A 17201-nucleotide genomic window follows, 5' to 3' on the forward strand; every position below is an offset into this window, starting at 1 on the left:
TCAAATGAGCCGGGTAGGGGAGCGTGGAGCATTTAAATTAGGCGCGTTCCCGCGCCGAACATACTGCGCATGCGCCGTCCTGAAAATATCCCAGGGTGCATTGCTCCAAATTACGTCGCAAGGACGTCATTGGTTTCGACGTGAACGGCGTCCAGTCCCATTCACGGACGACTTACGCAAACGATGTATATTTTAAAATTTTGTCGCGGGAACGACGGCCATACTTAACATTGGTTGCCCCTCATATAGCAGGGGCAACTTTACGCGTCGCAAATCTAACGTAAACGTCGTAACTTCACTGCGTCGACCACGCGTACGTTCGGGAATTCGCGTATTTTGCTAATTTGCATACTCGACGGGGAAAACGACGGAGGCGACACCTAGCGGCGAAAAAAAAAAATGCATTTAAGATCCGACAGCGTAAGAGCCTTGCGCCTGTCGGATCTAATGGATATCAATGCGTAACTGATTCTAAGAATCAGTCGCATAGATACGACGGCCCAGATTAGGACTTACGACGGCGTACATTGCGTTGCGCCGTCGTAAGCCCTTTGAGAATCTGGGCCATTGAATTTTTTTGAAAATTGTCGCTCTATTTTTGTTTAAAAATAAAAACCGCGGAGGTGATCAAATACCACCAAAAGAAAGCTCTATTTGTGGGAAAAAAAGGACGTCAATATTGTTTGGGAGCCACATCGCGCAATTGTCAGTTAAAGCGACGCAGTGCCGAATCGCAAAAGCTGGCCAGGCCCTTTACCTGCATAATGGTTCGGGTCTTAAGTGGTTAAAGGAGGGGTAAATCTCCTGGAGCTCAAGTGGTTAAGATTGAATGGCAAATTTTTCGGTGAGAAAAAAAAAGTTGCGCGAGTATTACTTCCACCCCTGTCAGAAAAATCGCTGGAATGAGCGGAAGAACTGCCCGGAGCGCCGTGATAAATAGGTGAAACTGTGGGGAAGCGATATTTCCCGTGACAAGCGTGATGGAATCAGCCGCGACCTTTACGTTAAGGCCGTAATGAGAGCGGAAGGGACAATTCAAGGCTGAAATGAGCAAAGAGGCGAGACGGAAGGTAAAGAGATTTAACGACGGCCAAATCGGAAACCAATTAAATCCTTATCACAAGCGCAATCGCGCCCGGGTCCACGTGCCTGCGCGAGGCGGCCTGCAGCGGATGTACCTGGTCTATAGGTGTGAAGCTTACACCTGGCACTGAAGTCTTTTCACGTCTAATATGAATATCCGCCATTAGCACCTTTATCGCCATGATCGCGGCAGCTCTAATCCTGCCCCCCCCCCCCCCGGGAGGTAATGAGGGGAAAAAAAGTGCGCCGGGTCTCTATCATTGTGCTGGTAACACGTCTACGCTGATTCCTGGAGCTGTGATAGGAACGCAGCGTGACGCCACAAAACCATGGATCAAACGGACAGAGAACTGCGCCGGGCGTCTTTAGATTTACCAGACAATTATCAGACGGAACTGTGGGGGAGACAACCCAAGGATCACATAAAGGGGGGCTTGATACAAATGTAAGACGAGGCGGCCTGCAGAACGGGCACAGCGAGGAGGCTGCTGCCAGAGAAACAATTGAAATGCAGCCATTCCGTCCGCGTCCTCTACTGAGCCTTCTACACACATCACAGACAGTCCTGAAACACAGGATGTGGACAAAAAACACACAAATGAATACTAATGAAGAGGGACGCTCTAATTAGGAAAGGAACATTCATATCCAACGAGGGGGCGTGACACCAAATCCACAAAACAATAGGAATATTAGAGACTAGTACTGTGCTTCCATCATACAAGAGACTGCTTCCATCATACAAGAGACTGCCTCCATCATACAAGAGACTGCTTCCATCATACCAGAGACTGCCTCCATCATACCAGAGACTGCTTCCATCATACAAGAGACTGCCTCCATCATACAAGAGACTGCTTCCATCATACCAGAGACTGCCTCCATCATACCAGAGACTGCTTCCATCATACAAGAGACTGCTTCCATCATACAAGAGACTGCTTCCATCATACAAGAGACTGCCTCCATCATACAAGAGACTGCTTCCATCATACCAGAGACTGCCTCCATCATACCAGAGACTGCTTCCATCATACAAGAGACTGCTTCCATCATACAAGAGACTGCTTCCATCATACAAGAGACTGCCTCCATCATACAAGAGACTGCTTCCATCATACCAGAGAGTGCTTCCATCATACCAGAGACTGCTTCCATCATATCAGAGACTGCTTCCATCATACAAGAGACTGCTTCCATCATATCAGAGACTGCTTCCATCATACAAGAGACTGCTTCCATCATACCAGAGAGTGCTTCCTTCATACCAGAGACTGCTTCCATCATACAAGAGACTGCCTCCATCATACAAGAGACTGCTTCCATCATACCAGAGAGTGCTTCCTTCATACCAGAGACTGCTTCCATCATACCAGAGACTGCTTCCATCATATCAGAGACTGCTTCCATCATACAAGAGACTGCTTTCATCATACAAGAGACTGCTTCCATCATACCAGAGACTTCTTCCATCATACAAGAGACTTCTTCCATCATACAAGAGACTGCTTCCTTCATACCAGAGACTGCTTCCATCATACCAGAGACTGCTTCCATCATATCAGAGACTGCTTCCATCATACAAGAGACTGCTTTCATCATACCAGAGACTGCTTCCATCATACAAGAGACTGCTTCCATCATACCAGAGACTGCTTCCATCATACAAGAGACTGCTTCCATCATACAAGAGACTGCTTTCATCATACCAGAGACTGCCTCCATCATACCAGAGACTGCTTCCATCATACCAGAGACTGCCTCCATCATACCAGAGACTGCTTCCATCATACAAGAGACTGCTTCCATCATACCAGAGACTGCTTCCATCATACCAGAGACTGCTTCCATCATACCAGAGACTGCCTTCATCATACAAGAGACGGCTTCCATCATACCAGAGACGGCTTCCATCATACCAGAGACTGCTTCCATCATACCAGAGACTGCTTCCATCATACCAGAGACTGCTTCCATCATACCAGAGACTGCTTCCATCATACAAGAGACTGCTTCCATCATACCAGAGACTGCTTCCATCATACAAGAGACTGCTTCCATCATACCAGAGACTGCTTCCATCATACCAGAGACTGCTTCCATCATACCAGAGACGGCTTCCATCATACCAGAGACTGCTTCCATCATACCAGAGACTGCTTCCATCATACCAGAGACTGCTTCCATCATACCAGAGACTGCTTTCATCATACCAGAGACTACCTTCATCATACCAGAGACTACCTTCATCATATCAGAGACTACCTCCATCATACCAAAGACTGCTTCCATCATATCAGAGACTACCTCCATCATACCAAAGACTGCTTCCATCATACCAGAGACTACCTCCATCATACCAGATACTACCTCCATCATACCAGAGACTACCTCCATCATACCAGAGACTACCTCCATCATACCAGAGACTACCTTCATCATACCAGAGACTACCTCCATCATACCAGAGACTACCTCCATCATACCAGAGACTGCTTCCATCATACCAGAGACTACCTTCATCATACCAGAGACTACCTCCGTCATACCAGAGACTACCTCCATCATACCAGAGACTACCTTCATCATACTAGAGACTACCTTCATCAAACCAGAGACTGCTTCCATCATACAAGAGACTGCTTCCATCATACCAGAGACTACCTCCATCATACCAGAGACTGCCTCCATCATACCAGAGACTACCTTCATCATACCAGAGACTACCTTCATCATACCAGAGACAGCCACCATCGTACCAGAGACTGCCACCATCGTACCAGAGACTGCCTTCATTATACCAGAGACTGCCACCATTGTACCAGAGACTGCCACCATCGTACCATAGACTACCTTCATTATACCAGAGACTACCTCCATCATACCAGAGACTACCTTCATCATACCAGAGACTGTCTCCATTGTACCAGAGACTGCCACCATCGTACCAGAGACTACCTCCATCGTACCAGAGACTACCTCCATCATACCAGAGACTGCTTCCATCATACCAGAGACTACCTCCATCATACCAGACACTGCTTCCTGTAAGTGAGGTGGAGTTCAGAGGTCAGTAGTAAGTGAGGCGGAGTTCAGAGGTCAGAAGTGAGGCAGAGTTCAGAGGTCAGTAGTAAATGAGGCGGAGTTCAGAGGTCAGTAGTAAATGAGGCGGAGTTCAGAGGTCAGTAGTAAATGAGGCGGAGTTCAGAGGTCAGTAGTAAATGAGGCGGAGTTCAGAGGCCAGTAGTAAATGAGGCGGAGTTCAGAGGTCAGTAGTAAGCGAGGCAGAGTTCAGAGGTCAGTAGTAAATGAGGCGGAGTTCAGAGGTCAGTAGTAAATGAGGCGGAGTTCAGAGGTCAGTAGTAAATGAGGCGGAGTTCAGAGGCCAGTAGTAAATGAGGCGGAGTTCAGAGGTCAGTAGTAAATGAGGCGGAGTTCAGAGATCAGTAGTAAATGAGGCGGAGTTCAGTGGTCAGTAGTAAGCGAGGCGGAGTTTAGGGGTCAGTAGTAAGCGAGGTGGAGTTCAGAGGTCAGCAGTAAGCGAGGCGGAGTTTAGGGTCAGTAGTAAATGAGGCGGAGTTCAGAGGTCAGTAGTAAATGAGGCGGAGTTCAGAGATCAGTAGTAAGCGAGGCAGAGTTTAGGGGTCAGTAGTAAGTGAGGCGGAGTTCAGAGGTCAGTAGAAAATGAGGCGGAGTTCAGAGATCAGTAGTAAATGAGGTGGAGTTCAGTGGTCAGTAGTAAATGAGGTGGAGTTCAGAGGTCTGTAGTAAATGAGGTGGAGTTCAGAGGTCAGTAGTAAGCGAGGCGGAGTTTAGGGGTCAGTAGTAAGCGAGGTGGAGTTCAGAGGTCAGTAGTAAGCGAGGCGGAGTTTAGGGGTCAGTAGTAAGCGAGGTGGAGTTCAGAGGTCAGTAGTAAGCGAGGTGGAGTTCAGAGGTCAGCAGTAAGCGAGGCGGAGTTTAGGGTCAGTAGTAAATGAGGCGGAGTTCAGAGGTCAGTAGTAAGCGAGGCGGAGTTCAGAGGTCAGTAGTAAATGAGGCGGAGTTTAGGGTCAGTAGTAAATGAGGCGGAGTTCAGAGGTCAGTAGTAAGCGAGGCGGAGTTCAGAGGTCAGTAGTAAATGAGGCAGAGTTTAGGGGTCAGTAGTAAATGAGGCGGAGTTTAGGGTCAGTAGTAAATGAGGCGGAGTTCAGAGGTCAGTAGTAAGCGAGGCGGAGTTCAGAGGTCAGTAGTAAATGAGGCGGAGTTTAGGGTCAGTAGTAAATGAGGCGGAGTTCAGAGGTCAGTAGTAAGCGAGGCGGAGTTCAGAGGTCAGTAGTAAATGAGGCAGAGTTTAGGGGTCAGTAGTAAATGAGGCTGAGTTCAGAGGTCAGTAGTAAGTGAGGCGGAGTTCAGAGGTCAGTAGAAAATGAGGCAGAGTTCAGAGGTCAGTAGAAAATGAGGCGGAGTTCAGAGGTCAGTAGTAAGCGAGGCGGAATTTAGGGGTCCGTAGTAAGTGAGGCGGGGTTTAGGGGTCAGTAGTAAGCGAGGCGGAGTGTAGGGGTCAGTAGTAAGTGAGGCGGGGTTTAGGGGTCCGTAGTAAGTGAGGCGGAGTTTAGGGGTCAGTAGTAAGTGAGGCGGAGTTTAGGGGTCAGTAGTAATAAACAATCAGCTCGGTCTTCAGACTAATGCGGCGCAGTTTTTGCAACATGAGCGCAGCGCAGTGTTCCTGCGGTTTTTGTTTTTGTCAGCTGCACTTCACCAGACGTCTATTATGTCCGATGGTTTTAACGCCCTTTCTAAAAGCGCCACAAAACCGTTTCAGCTTTTCTTTTCAGAAAGTAAACCAAAACTGTATGTAGACACATTGGGCCATATTCTCAAACAAGTTACGCCGGTGTATCTACTGATACACCGGCGTAAATCGAATTTCCCGCGGGCGTATCATTATTTTGTATTCACAAAACAAGATACGCCGGATTTAGGCTAGGATCCGACTAGTGTAAGTCACTTACACTGTCGGATCTTAAATGTAATTCGCCGCCGGCCGCTAGGTGGCGTTTACGTTCAGGTCTCATTTGTTTATGCAAATGAGCCTGATACGCCGATTCCCGAACGAAATCGCGTCGCGTAACCGTCGCTTACGTCGTTTGCGTAAGCGTAAGGTTACCCCTGCTATATGAGGGGTAACCTTACGCCAGTCCGCCGTATGCCATGTTAAGTATGGCGTCGGGTCCGCGTCGTCTTTTCCCGTCGGGTACGTCGTTTTACTAAGTCGTTCTTGAATACGACTTTACGTCAATGACGCACACGTCGGCGTCATTGACGTTTTCCGTCGAGAACTGGAGCATGCGCACTGGGCTATTTTAAGCCCGGCGCATGCGCAGTTCGAACGGCACGGGGGCGCGCTTAATTTAAATACAAGCCGCCCCCTTGGAATTAAGCGGGGATACGCCGGGCCAATTACACTACGCCGCCCCAAACTACGGAGCAAGTGTTTGGGGAATACGGCACTTGCTCCTGTAAGTTGGGGCGGCGGAGTGTAAATGGCTTACGCTACGCCCGCCACAAAAGTATGAGAATCTGGCCCATTATATTATATATATATATATATATATATATATATATATATATATATATATATACATACATACATACATACATATACACACACTCTATGGATGTAGACACAAATTATAATATATGTATATACACTCTATGGATATAGACACATTATATTATATAATATATACACAGTACACTGTATGGATGACACACATTCTATTATATATATATACTCTATATACACTGTATGGGTGACACACAATATATTATACTATATATACTCTATAGATGACACACATTCTATGGCTACATTATATTCATTCCCCTTCTCCAGAGGTGGGAGGAGCGGAGGGGGAGGACACGTGACGCCGTGTGTCGGGGGCGCGCGGAGAGGCTGTGTCGGGGGCGCGCACAGAGCTGATGGCGGAGGTCGGGCGGATCTGATCTCTCGGTCGTCCCGGATCGGCACTGCGATGGGGAACGAGGCCAGCCTGGAGTCCGGGGAGCCCGGGGGTGGACCAACCGGGGCACCGAGACCCCCCACCGAGCCGGTACCGAGAGGAGGGGGAGGAGCACCGAGCCCGGGGCCCGCCAGGTGAGAGACCGGGACCCCCCCCCCCCCCGCACCGTACACAGGGGCCCCCAGGGAGAGCACTACTACCCCGGCCTGGGGGCCCCCTCTGGTGTAGTGTAATGCCAGTGGCCCTGAGTGTGCAGCAGAAGGGGCCCCACCATAGCAGAGGGCTGCCAGGGGGCCCCTGGACTGCATTCCAATACATCAACAGGGGCCCCTCCATACCTGTGTGCTGTCAGGGGCCCCTCCATACCTGTGTGCTGTCTGGGGCCCCTGTACTGCACCCCAATACACCTGTCCAGGGGCCCCAACGCTGCACTGGGGGAGTTCATCACCTCCTCACACAGGGGCCCCACTATTCTACCACTGCTCTGGGGCCCCACCACACCAATGTACTTCAAGGGGCCCCATATCAGCTTCAGCACCACCCCAGGATGGACAGCTCCTCCCCCGTCATACACAGGGGCCACACTCATCATATCAGGGCCCTGTACACTGGTCTGGGGCCCCGCCACACCTGTTTGATTCAGTGGGCCCCTTTACTGCATCCTACAACAAGGGCCCCACCACACCAGTGTACTTCAAGGGGCCCCGCCATATCCACAGAAGCTTCAGCACCGCCCAAGACAGCTCCTCCGCCATCATACACAGATCATAGTGTGTACACAGGGGCCACACAATGCTGGTATGTGGCCCCTGCATCCCAATACATCAGCAGGGGCCCCTGGACTGCATCCCAATATATCAGCAGGGGCCCCAACACAACACAGGTTGAGTTCAGCACCATGCAGGGCGGACAGCTCCTCCCCCATCATACAGATATCATAGTGTACACACAGGGGCCACAATGTCATCATATCAGGGTCCTGTATACTGGTCCGGGGCCCCACCACACCAGTTTTCCTGTTAGACCAACAAGGGCCCAACCACTCCAGTGTACTTCAAGGGGCCCCGCCATCCCCATAGTAGCTTCAGCACCTCCCAAGGTGGACAGCTCCTCCACCATCATATAGAGATCCCATTGTATACACAGGGGCCCCTCTACTATAATACCAGGGCCCTGTATACTGATCTGGGGCCCCTACACACCAGTTTGCTTCAGTGGGCCCCTTTACTGCAGCCTATTAGACCAACAAGGGCCCCACCTATCCAGTATACTTCAAGGGGCCCCACCATCCCCATAGTAGCTTCAGCACCACCCAAGATGGACAGCTCCTCCACAATCACACAGCTATCATTGTGTATACACAGGGGCCCCTCTACTATAATACCAGGGCCCTGTACACTGGTCTGGGGCCCCACCACACCAATGTACTTCATGGGGCCCCGCCATCCCCATAGCAGCTTCAGCACCACCCAAGGTGGACAGTTCCTCCACCATCATATAGAGATTCCATTGTATACACAGGGGCCCCTCTACTATAATACCAGGGCCCTGTATACTGGTCTGGGGCCCCTCCACACCAGTTTGCTTCAGTGGGCCCCTTTACTGCATCCTATTAGACCAACAAGGGCCCCACCACACCAGTATACTTCAAGGGGCCCCACCACACCAGTATACTTCAAGGGGCCCCACCATACCAATAGCAGCTTCAGCACCACCCAAGGTGGACAGCTCCTCCACCATCATACAGATATCATTGTGTATACACAGGGGCCCCTATACTATAATACCAGGGCCCTGTACACTGTCCGGGGCCCCACCACAACAATGTACTTCAAGGGGCCCCCGCCATATTTATAGCAGCTTCAGCACCACCCAGGGCGGACAGCTCCTCCACAATCATATAGAGATCACAGGGGCCACACTACTATAATACCAGGGTCCTGTATACTGGTCTGGGGCCCCTCCACACCAGTTGGCTTCAGTGGGCCCCTTTACTGAATCCTATTAGACTAACAAGGGCCCCACTACTCCAGTATACTTCAAGGGGCCCCACCATAACAAAAAAACAGCTTCAGCACCACACAAGGTGGACAGCTCCTCCACCATCCACCATGTATACACAGGGGCCACACAATGCTGGGTATGTAGCCAGGGGCCCCTGGGCTGCATCCCAATACATCAGCAGGGGCCCCAACACAACACAGGTTGAGTTCAGCGCCGCCCATGGTGGACAGCTCCTCCCCCATCATACAGAGATCATAGTGTGTACACACAGGGGCCACACTACTATAATACAGAGGCTCTGTACACTGGCCTGGGGCCCCTCCACACCTTGTTTACTTCAGTAGGCCCCCTGTAATGCATCTTATTACTCTAGCAGGGGCCCCACCACTCCAGTATACTTCAAGGGGCCCCGCCATCCCCATAGTGGCTTCAGCACCACCCATGGCGGACAGCCCCTCCACCGTCATGCAGATATTGTAGCATATACACAAGGGCCACACCACATTGAAAGAGTACAAATGCCAGGGGCCCCTGTGCTGCATTTCAGTGCACCAGCAGGGGACCCAACTATACTGGTTTACTGTGAGGGGCCCCTGTGCTGCATCCCAATACACACAGAACGAATTCAGCACCACCCAGGTGGACAGCTCCTTCTCCATCATACAACAGGGGCCACACTGTTATACCAGGGCCTTGTATACTGGCTAGGGACCCCTCCACACCAGTAAACTGCCAGGGGCCCCTGTACTGCACCCCAATACACCAGTCTAGGGCCACACTATACCGTATACTGCCAGGTGCCCTTGTTCAGCACCACCCAGGGCAGACAGTTCCTCCATCATCCTTCAGAGATAACAGTGTATATACAGGGGCCCCACCATACTGGTATGTAGCCAGGGGCCCCTGTACTGCATCCCAATACATCATCAGGGGCCCCAACATGGCACAGAATGAGTTCAGCACTGCCCAGGACGGTCAGCTCCTCCACCATCATACAGAGATCACAGTGTATACACAGGGGCCACACTACTATAATACCAGGGCCCTGTATACTGGCTAGGGACCCCTCCACACCAGTATACTGCCAGGGGCCCCTATACTGCACCCCAATACACCAGTCCAGGGCCACACTACACCAGTATACTGCCAGGTGCCCTTGTTCAGCACCACCCAGGCGGACAGCTCCTTCACCATCATACAGATATCGTAGTGTGTACACAGGGGCCACATCATGCTGGTATGTAGCCAGGGGCCCCTGGACTGCACCCCAATACATCACTATGGGCCCCAACATGGCATGGAGCGAGTTCAGCACCACCCAGGATGGACAGCTCCTCCACCACCATACAGATATCGTAGTGTATGCACAAGGGCCACACTGCTGTAATACCAGGGCCTTGTATACTGGCTAGGGACCCCACCATACCAGCATACTGTGAGTGGCCCCTGTACTGCACCATAATACACCAGTCTAGGGCCACACAATACTGCCAGGTGCCCTTTATTCAGCACCACTCAGGCCGACAGCTCCTCCACCATCATACAGATACCATAGTGAGTAGAGGGGCCCCTGTACTGCATTTTAGTACACCAGGTGGGGGCCCCACAGTACTAATATACTGCCAGGGGCCCCTGTACTGCACTGTAATACATCAGCCCAGAGCCCCAACATTACGCAGAGCAAGTTCAGCACCACAATGGGCTGGACAGCCCCTCCATCACACTGGGCCAGATTCATCAAGAGATACGACGGCGTATCTGTGAGATCCGACGGTCGGATCTATGTGACTGATTCATAAGAATCAGTCCCGCATAGATCTCCCTTAGATCCGACTGTGACTTACACCGGCGGATCTCAGGCTGCAATCTCCCGCCGGCCGCTAGGTGTCGCCTCGGTCTTTTACGCGTCGGATATGCAAATGAGGAGAACCGCCGATTCAGAAACGAACGCCCGCCCGTCGCTTTTTTTTTACGTCGTTTGCGTTTGGCTTTTTCCGGCGGATAGCTACCCCTGCTATATGAGGGGTAGCTAATGTTAAGTATGGCCGTCGTTCCCGCGCCGAGTTTCACATTTTTACGTCCTTTGCGTAAGTCGCTCTGGAATACGGATGGCCGCAATTGACGTTGCCGCCGAAAACAATGACGTCCTAGCAACGTCATTTGGAGCATGCGCACTGGGAAATTTCGCCGGCGGCGCATGCGCAGTTAAATCGGCGCGGGGACGCGCCTGATTTAAATTGTACACTCCCCCTAGCCGCGGAATTTGGATTCCGCCGGGGGAGTTACGATCCGCCGGTGCAAGTTTCGAGGTAAGTGCTTTGTGAATACAGCACTAGCCTCGCAAAATTGCGCCGGCGGATCGTAAATCACACAGATTACGCGGATCTAAAGATCCGCCAATCTATGTCAATCTATCCCACTGACTGCAATGTACACTGGGATAGATTGACATAGATTAGCGTATCTTTAGATCCGCGTAATCTATGTGATTTACGATCCGCCGGCACACTTTTGCGAGGCTAGTGCAGTATTCACAAAGCACTTACCTCGAAACTTGCACCGGCGGATCGTAACTCCCCCGGCGGAATTCAAATTCCGCGGCTAGGGGGAGTGTACAATTTAAATCAGGCGCGTTCCCGCGCCGATTTAACTGCGCATGCGCCGCCGGCGAAATTTCCCAGTGCGCATGCTCCAAATGACGTCGCTAGGACGTCATTGTTTTCGGCGGCAACTTCAATTGCGGCCATCCGTATTCCAGACCGACTTACGCAAACGACGTAAAAATTTGAAACTCGGCGCGGGAACGACGGCCATACTTAACATTAGCTACCCCTCATATAGCAGGGGTAACTATCCGCCGGAAAAAGCCGAACGCAAACGACGTAAAAATAAAGCGTCGGGCGGGCGTTCGTTTCTGAATCGGCGGTTCTCCTCATTTGCATATCTGACGCGTAAAAGACAGAGGCGACACCTAGCGGCCGGCGGGAAATTGCAGCCTAAGATCCGACGGTGCAAGTCACTTACACCTGTCGGATCTAAGGGAGATCTATGCGGAACTGATTCTTATAAATCAGTCGCATAGATCCGACCGTCAGATCTCAGAGATCCGCCGTCGTATCTCTTGATGAATCTGGCCCCATTGTATACATTGGGGCCACACTGTCCGACCCCACTAGGGGCCACACCATTATAATACCAGGGCCCTGTACTGCGTCCTATTACACCAGTTCAGGGACACAAGTTCAGCACCATACGGGGCGGACAGCTCCTCCACCATTATATATATCATACACTGTATACACTGGGGCCACACTGTCCCAAGTCCACCAGGGGCCACACCATTATAATACCGGGGCCCTGTACTGCATCCTATTACACCAGGGGAGGCCGTACCCCTATAACGCCAGTTCAGCCCCATACAGGGCGGGCAGCTCCCCCTCCATCATACAGATTGTAAACACTGGCCCAGATTCAGGTAGCAATTGCGCCTGCGTAACCATAGTTACGCAGTGCAATTGCTGACTTGCGCCGGCGTAACGAGTTCTCCTGATTCAGGAACCTCGTTACGCCGACTGCAGCCTAAAATCTGCGTGGCATAAGGCTCTTATGCCACGCAGATTTTAGGCTGCATTCTTACGATGGCCGCTAGGGGGCGCTCCCATTGTGATCAGTGTATAGTATGCAAATTGCATACTAACGCCGATTCACAACGTTGCGCGAGCCCTGCGTACGCAAATTACGTAGTTTGCGTACGTCGGGTTTCGCGTAAGGTTACACATCCTAATAGCAGGTGCAGCCAATGCTATAGGATACCCGGCGTTCCCGCGTCGGGACGTTAGAATTTTACGTCGTTTGCGTAAGTGAATCGTGAATGGCGCTGGACGCCATTCACGTTCACTTTGAAGCAAATGACGTCCTTGCGACATCATTTGCCGCAATGCACGTCGGGAAAGTTTCCCGACGAAGCATGCACTGTACGCTCGGCGTGGGAGCGCGCCTAATTTAAATGATTCCCGCCCCCGGCGGAATCATTTACATTGCGCGCGCTTACGCCGGGCAATTTTGCCCGGCGCGCCCTCGCAATTTACGGAGCTACTGCTCCGTGAATCGAGGGCAGCGCAAATTATTTGCGGGGGCGTAGGGCAAAATCGTTGCCCTGTGCCTCCGCAAATAATGCGCAAGTCGTACCTGAATCCGGGCCAGTGGCATCACATAGCACCACACCAGGGGCCACAACACACTACACCATTATAGGGCCCCCCTGTATGGAATCTTATTACACTGGCTTAGGGCCCCTCCATCACATAGACCAAGGTCAGCACCACATGGGATGGACAGCTCCTCTACCTTTACACCAAGATTGGTCACTGTATACATTGGGGCCACACTTCCTCTTCCACACCAGGGGCCACAACACACTACACAGGTATAATTCCATTGGCCTCTGGACTGCACCCTAGGAGCCCCACCCCCACAGAGCGAGTTCAGCACCACATTGTGGTCACATTATATACAGCCCGGACCTGCCTACACATTATATACAGCCCGGACCTTCCTACACATTATATACAGCCCGGACCTGCCTACACATTATATACAGCCCGGACCTTCCTACACATTATATACAGCCCGGACCTTCCTACACATTATATACAGCCCGGACCTTCCTACATATTATATACAGCCCGGACCTTCCTACACATTATATACAGCCCAGACCTTCCTACACATTATATACAACCCGGACCTTCCTACACATTATATACAGCCCGGACCTTCCTACACATTATATACAGCCCGGACCTTCCTACACATTATATACAGCCCGGATCTTCCTACATATTATATACAGCCCGGACCTTCCTACATTATATACAGCCCGGACCTTCCTACATTATATACAGCCCGGACCTTCCTACATATTATATACAGCCCGGACCTTCCTACATATTATATACAGCCTGGACCTTCCTACACATTATATACAGCCCGGACCTTCCTACATATTATATACAGCCCGGACCTTCCTACACATTATATACAGCCCGGACCTTCCTACATATTATATACAGCCCGGACCTTCCTACACATTATATACAGCCCGGACCTTCCTACACATTATATACAGCCCAGACCTTCCTACACATTATATACAACCCGGACCTTCCTACATATTATATACAGCCCGGACCTTCCTACATATTATATACAGCCCGGACCTTCCTACATATTATATACAGCCCGGACCTTCCTACATATTATATACAGCCCGGACCTTCCTACACATTATATACAGCCCGGACCTTCCTACACATTATATACATCCCGGACCTTCCTACACATTATATACAGCCCGGACCTTCCTACATATTATATACACCCCGGACCTTCCTACACATTATATACATCCCGGACCTTCCTACACATTATATACAGCCCGGACCTTCCTACACATTATATACAGCCCGGACCTTCCTACACATTATATACACCCCGGACCTTCCTACACATTATATACAGCCCGGACCTTCCTACACATTATATACAGCCCGGACCTTCCTACACATTATATACAGCCCGGACCTTCCTACACATTATATACATCCCGGACCTTCCTACACATTATATACAGCCCGGACCTTCCTACATATATACAGCCCGGACCTTCCTACACATTATATACACCCCGGACCTTCCTACACATTATATACAGCCCGGGCCTTCCTACACATTATATACACCCCGGACCTTCCTACACATTATATACATCCCGGACCTTCCTACACATTATATACATCCCGGACCTTCCTACACATTATATACAGCCCGGACCTTCCTACATATTATATACAGCCCGGACCTTCCTACACATTATATACAGCCCGGACCTTCCTACATATTTTATACACCCCGGACCTTCCTACACATTATATACATCCCGGACCTTCCTACACATTATATACATCCCGGACCTTCCTACACATTATATACACCCCGGACCTTCCTACACATTATATACAGCCCGGGCCTTCCTACACATTATATACACCCCGGACCTTCCTACACATTATATACACCCCGGACCTTCCTACACATTATATACAGCCCGGACCTTCCTACACATTATATACAGCCCGGACCTTCCTACACATTATATACATCCCGGACCTTCCTACACATTATATACATCCCGGACCTTCCTACACATTATATACAGCCCGGACCTTCCTACATATATACAGCCCGGACCTTCCTACACATTATATACAGCCCGGACCTTCCTACACATTATATACATCCCGGACCTTCCTACACATTATATACAGCCCAGACCTTCCTACACATTATATACAGCCCGGACCTTCCTACACATTATATACAGCCCGGACCTTCCTACATATTATATACAGCCCGGACCTTCCTACACATTATATACAGCCCGGACCTTCCTACACATTATATACAGCCCAGACCTTCCTACACATTATATACAACCCGGACCTTCCTACATATTATATACAGCCCGGACCTTCCTACATATTATATACAGCCCGGACCTTCCTACATATTATATACAGCCCGGACCTTCCTACATATTATATACACCCCGGACCTTCCTACACATTATATACAGCCCGGACCTTCCTACACATTATATACAGCCCGGACCTTCCTACACATTATATACAGCCCGGACCTTCCTACACATTATATACATCCCGGACCTTCCTACACATTATATACAGCCCGGACCTTCCTACATATATACAGCCCGGACCTTCCTACACATTATATACACCCCGGACCTTCCTACACATTATATACAGCCCGGGCCTTCCTACACATTATATACACCCCGGACCTTCCTACACATTATATACATCCCGGACCTTCCTACACATTATATACATCCCGGACCTTCCTACACATTATATACAGCCCGGACCTTCCTACATATTATATACAGCCCGGACCTTCCTACACATTATATACAGCCCGGACCTTCCTACATATTTTATACACCCCGGACCTTCCTACACATTATATACATCCCGGACCTTCCTACACATTATATACATCCCGGACCTTCCTACACATTATATACACCCCGGACCTTCCTACACATTATATACAGCCCGGGCCTTCCTACACATTATATACACCCCGGACCTTCCTACACATTATATACACCCCGGACCTTCCTACACATTATATACAGCCCGGACCTTCCTACACATTATATACAGCCCGGACCTTCCTACACATTATATACATCCCGGACCTTCCTACACATTATATACATCCCGGACCTTCCTACACATTATATACAGCCCGGACCTTCCTACATATATACAGCCCGGACCTTCCTACACATTATATACAGCCCGGACCTTCCTACACATTATATACATCCCGGACCTTCCTACACATTATATACAGCCCGGACCTTCCTACACATTATATACAGCCCGGACCTTCCTACATATATACAGCCCGGACCTTCCTACACATTATATACAGCCCGGACCTTCCTACATATATACAGCCCGGACCTTCCTACACATTATATACATCCCGAACCTGCCTACAAACTTTACACAGCCTGAACCCCTAAATAAATGTATACAGTCCAGTCCTCCATACAGACTTTATACAGCCTGGGGCTCTTTACAGACAATATACAGACTCTATATGGACCTGACAGCTGCAGAAACTTTCTAAGACCAGTCATCTTGAATGAATGAAAAACGTATAAAGCGCGGCGCATGCGAACTGAATCGCTTCTGGGCGCTAGTTGTTCGTGTCTCATGACATCAGAAGAGCAGAGTTTTGATCCGTCTTCTGAAAGTCAGGTGGTTTTCCTCCAACCGAATGCTGGTTGGTAAAGCGTTCCATAGTCTAGGACCCTGAAAAGCAAACCTTCTTTCTCCTTTGGACTTGTATTTGGTTTTTGGTACCCTGACCAGATTTTGGTCGGTGGATCGCAGAACGCGATTCGAATTGTGAGGTTCTATCTTGTCGCAAAGATATTGCGGAGCCTTCCCATGGATGCACTTATGTGTCAGGCAGAGTGCTTTAAATGCAATTCTGTCTTTTACTGGCAACCAGTGA

The 17201-nt window shown here is 50.0% G+C and overlaps 1 protein-coding gene across 1 annotated transcript in view; it reads left to right on the top strand.

Moving 5' to 3' along the window:
• The first annotated feature begins 7006 nt into the window (after nt 1-7006).
• Nucleotides 7007-17201, top strand: part of BSN (bassoon presynaptic cytomatrix protein) — a 144853-nt gene continuing 134658 nt past the window's right edge. Inside the window, exon 1 of the mRNA XM_040358816.1 lies at nt 7007-7219. Coding sequence (XP_040214750.1) covers nt 7098-7219 — 122 coding nt within the window. The 5' untranslated portion in view covers nt 7007-7097. The remainder of the gene's footprint in view (nt 7220-17201) is intronic.

The sequence above is a fragment of the Rana temporaria genome, chromosome 7, assembly GCF_905171775.1.
Source record: "Rana temporaria chromosome 7, aRanTem1.1, whole genome shotgun sequence".
Taxonomy (NCBI): domain Eukaryota; kingdom Metazoa; phylum Chordata; class Amphibia; order Anura; family Ranidae; genus Rana; species Rana temporaria.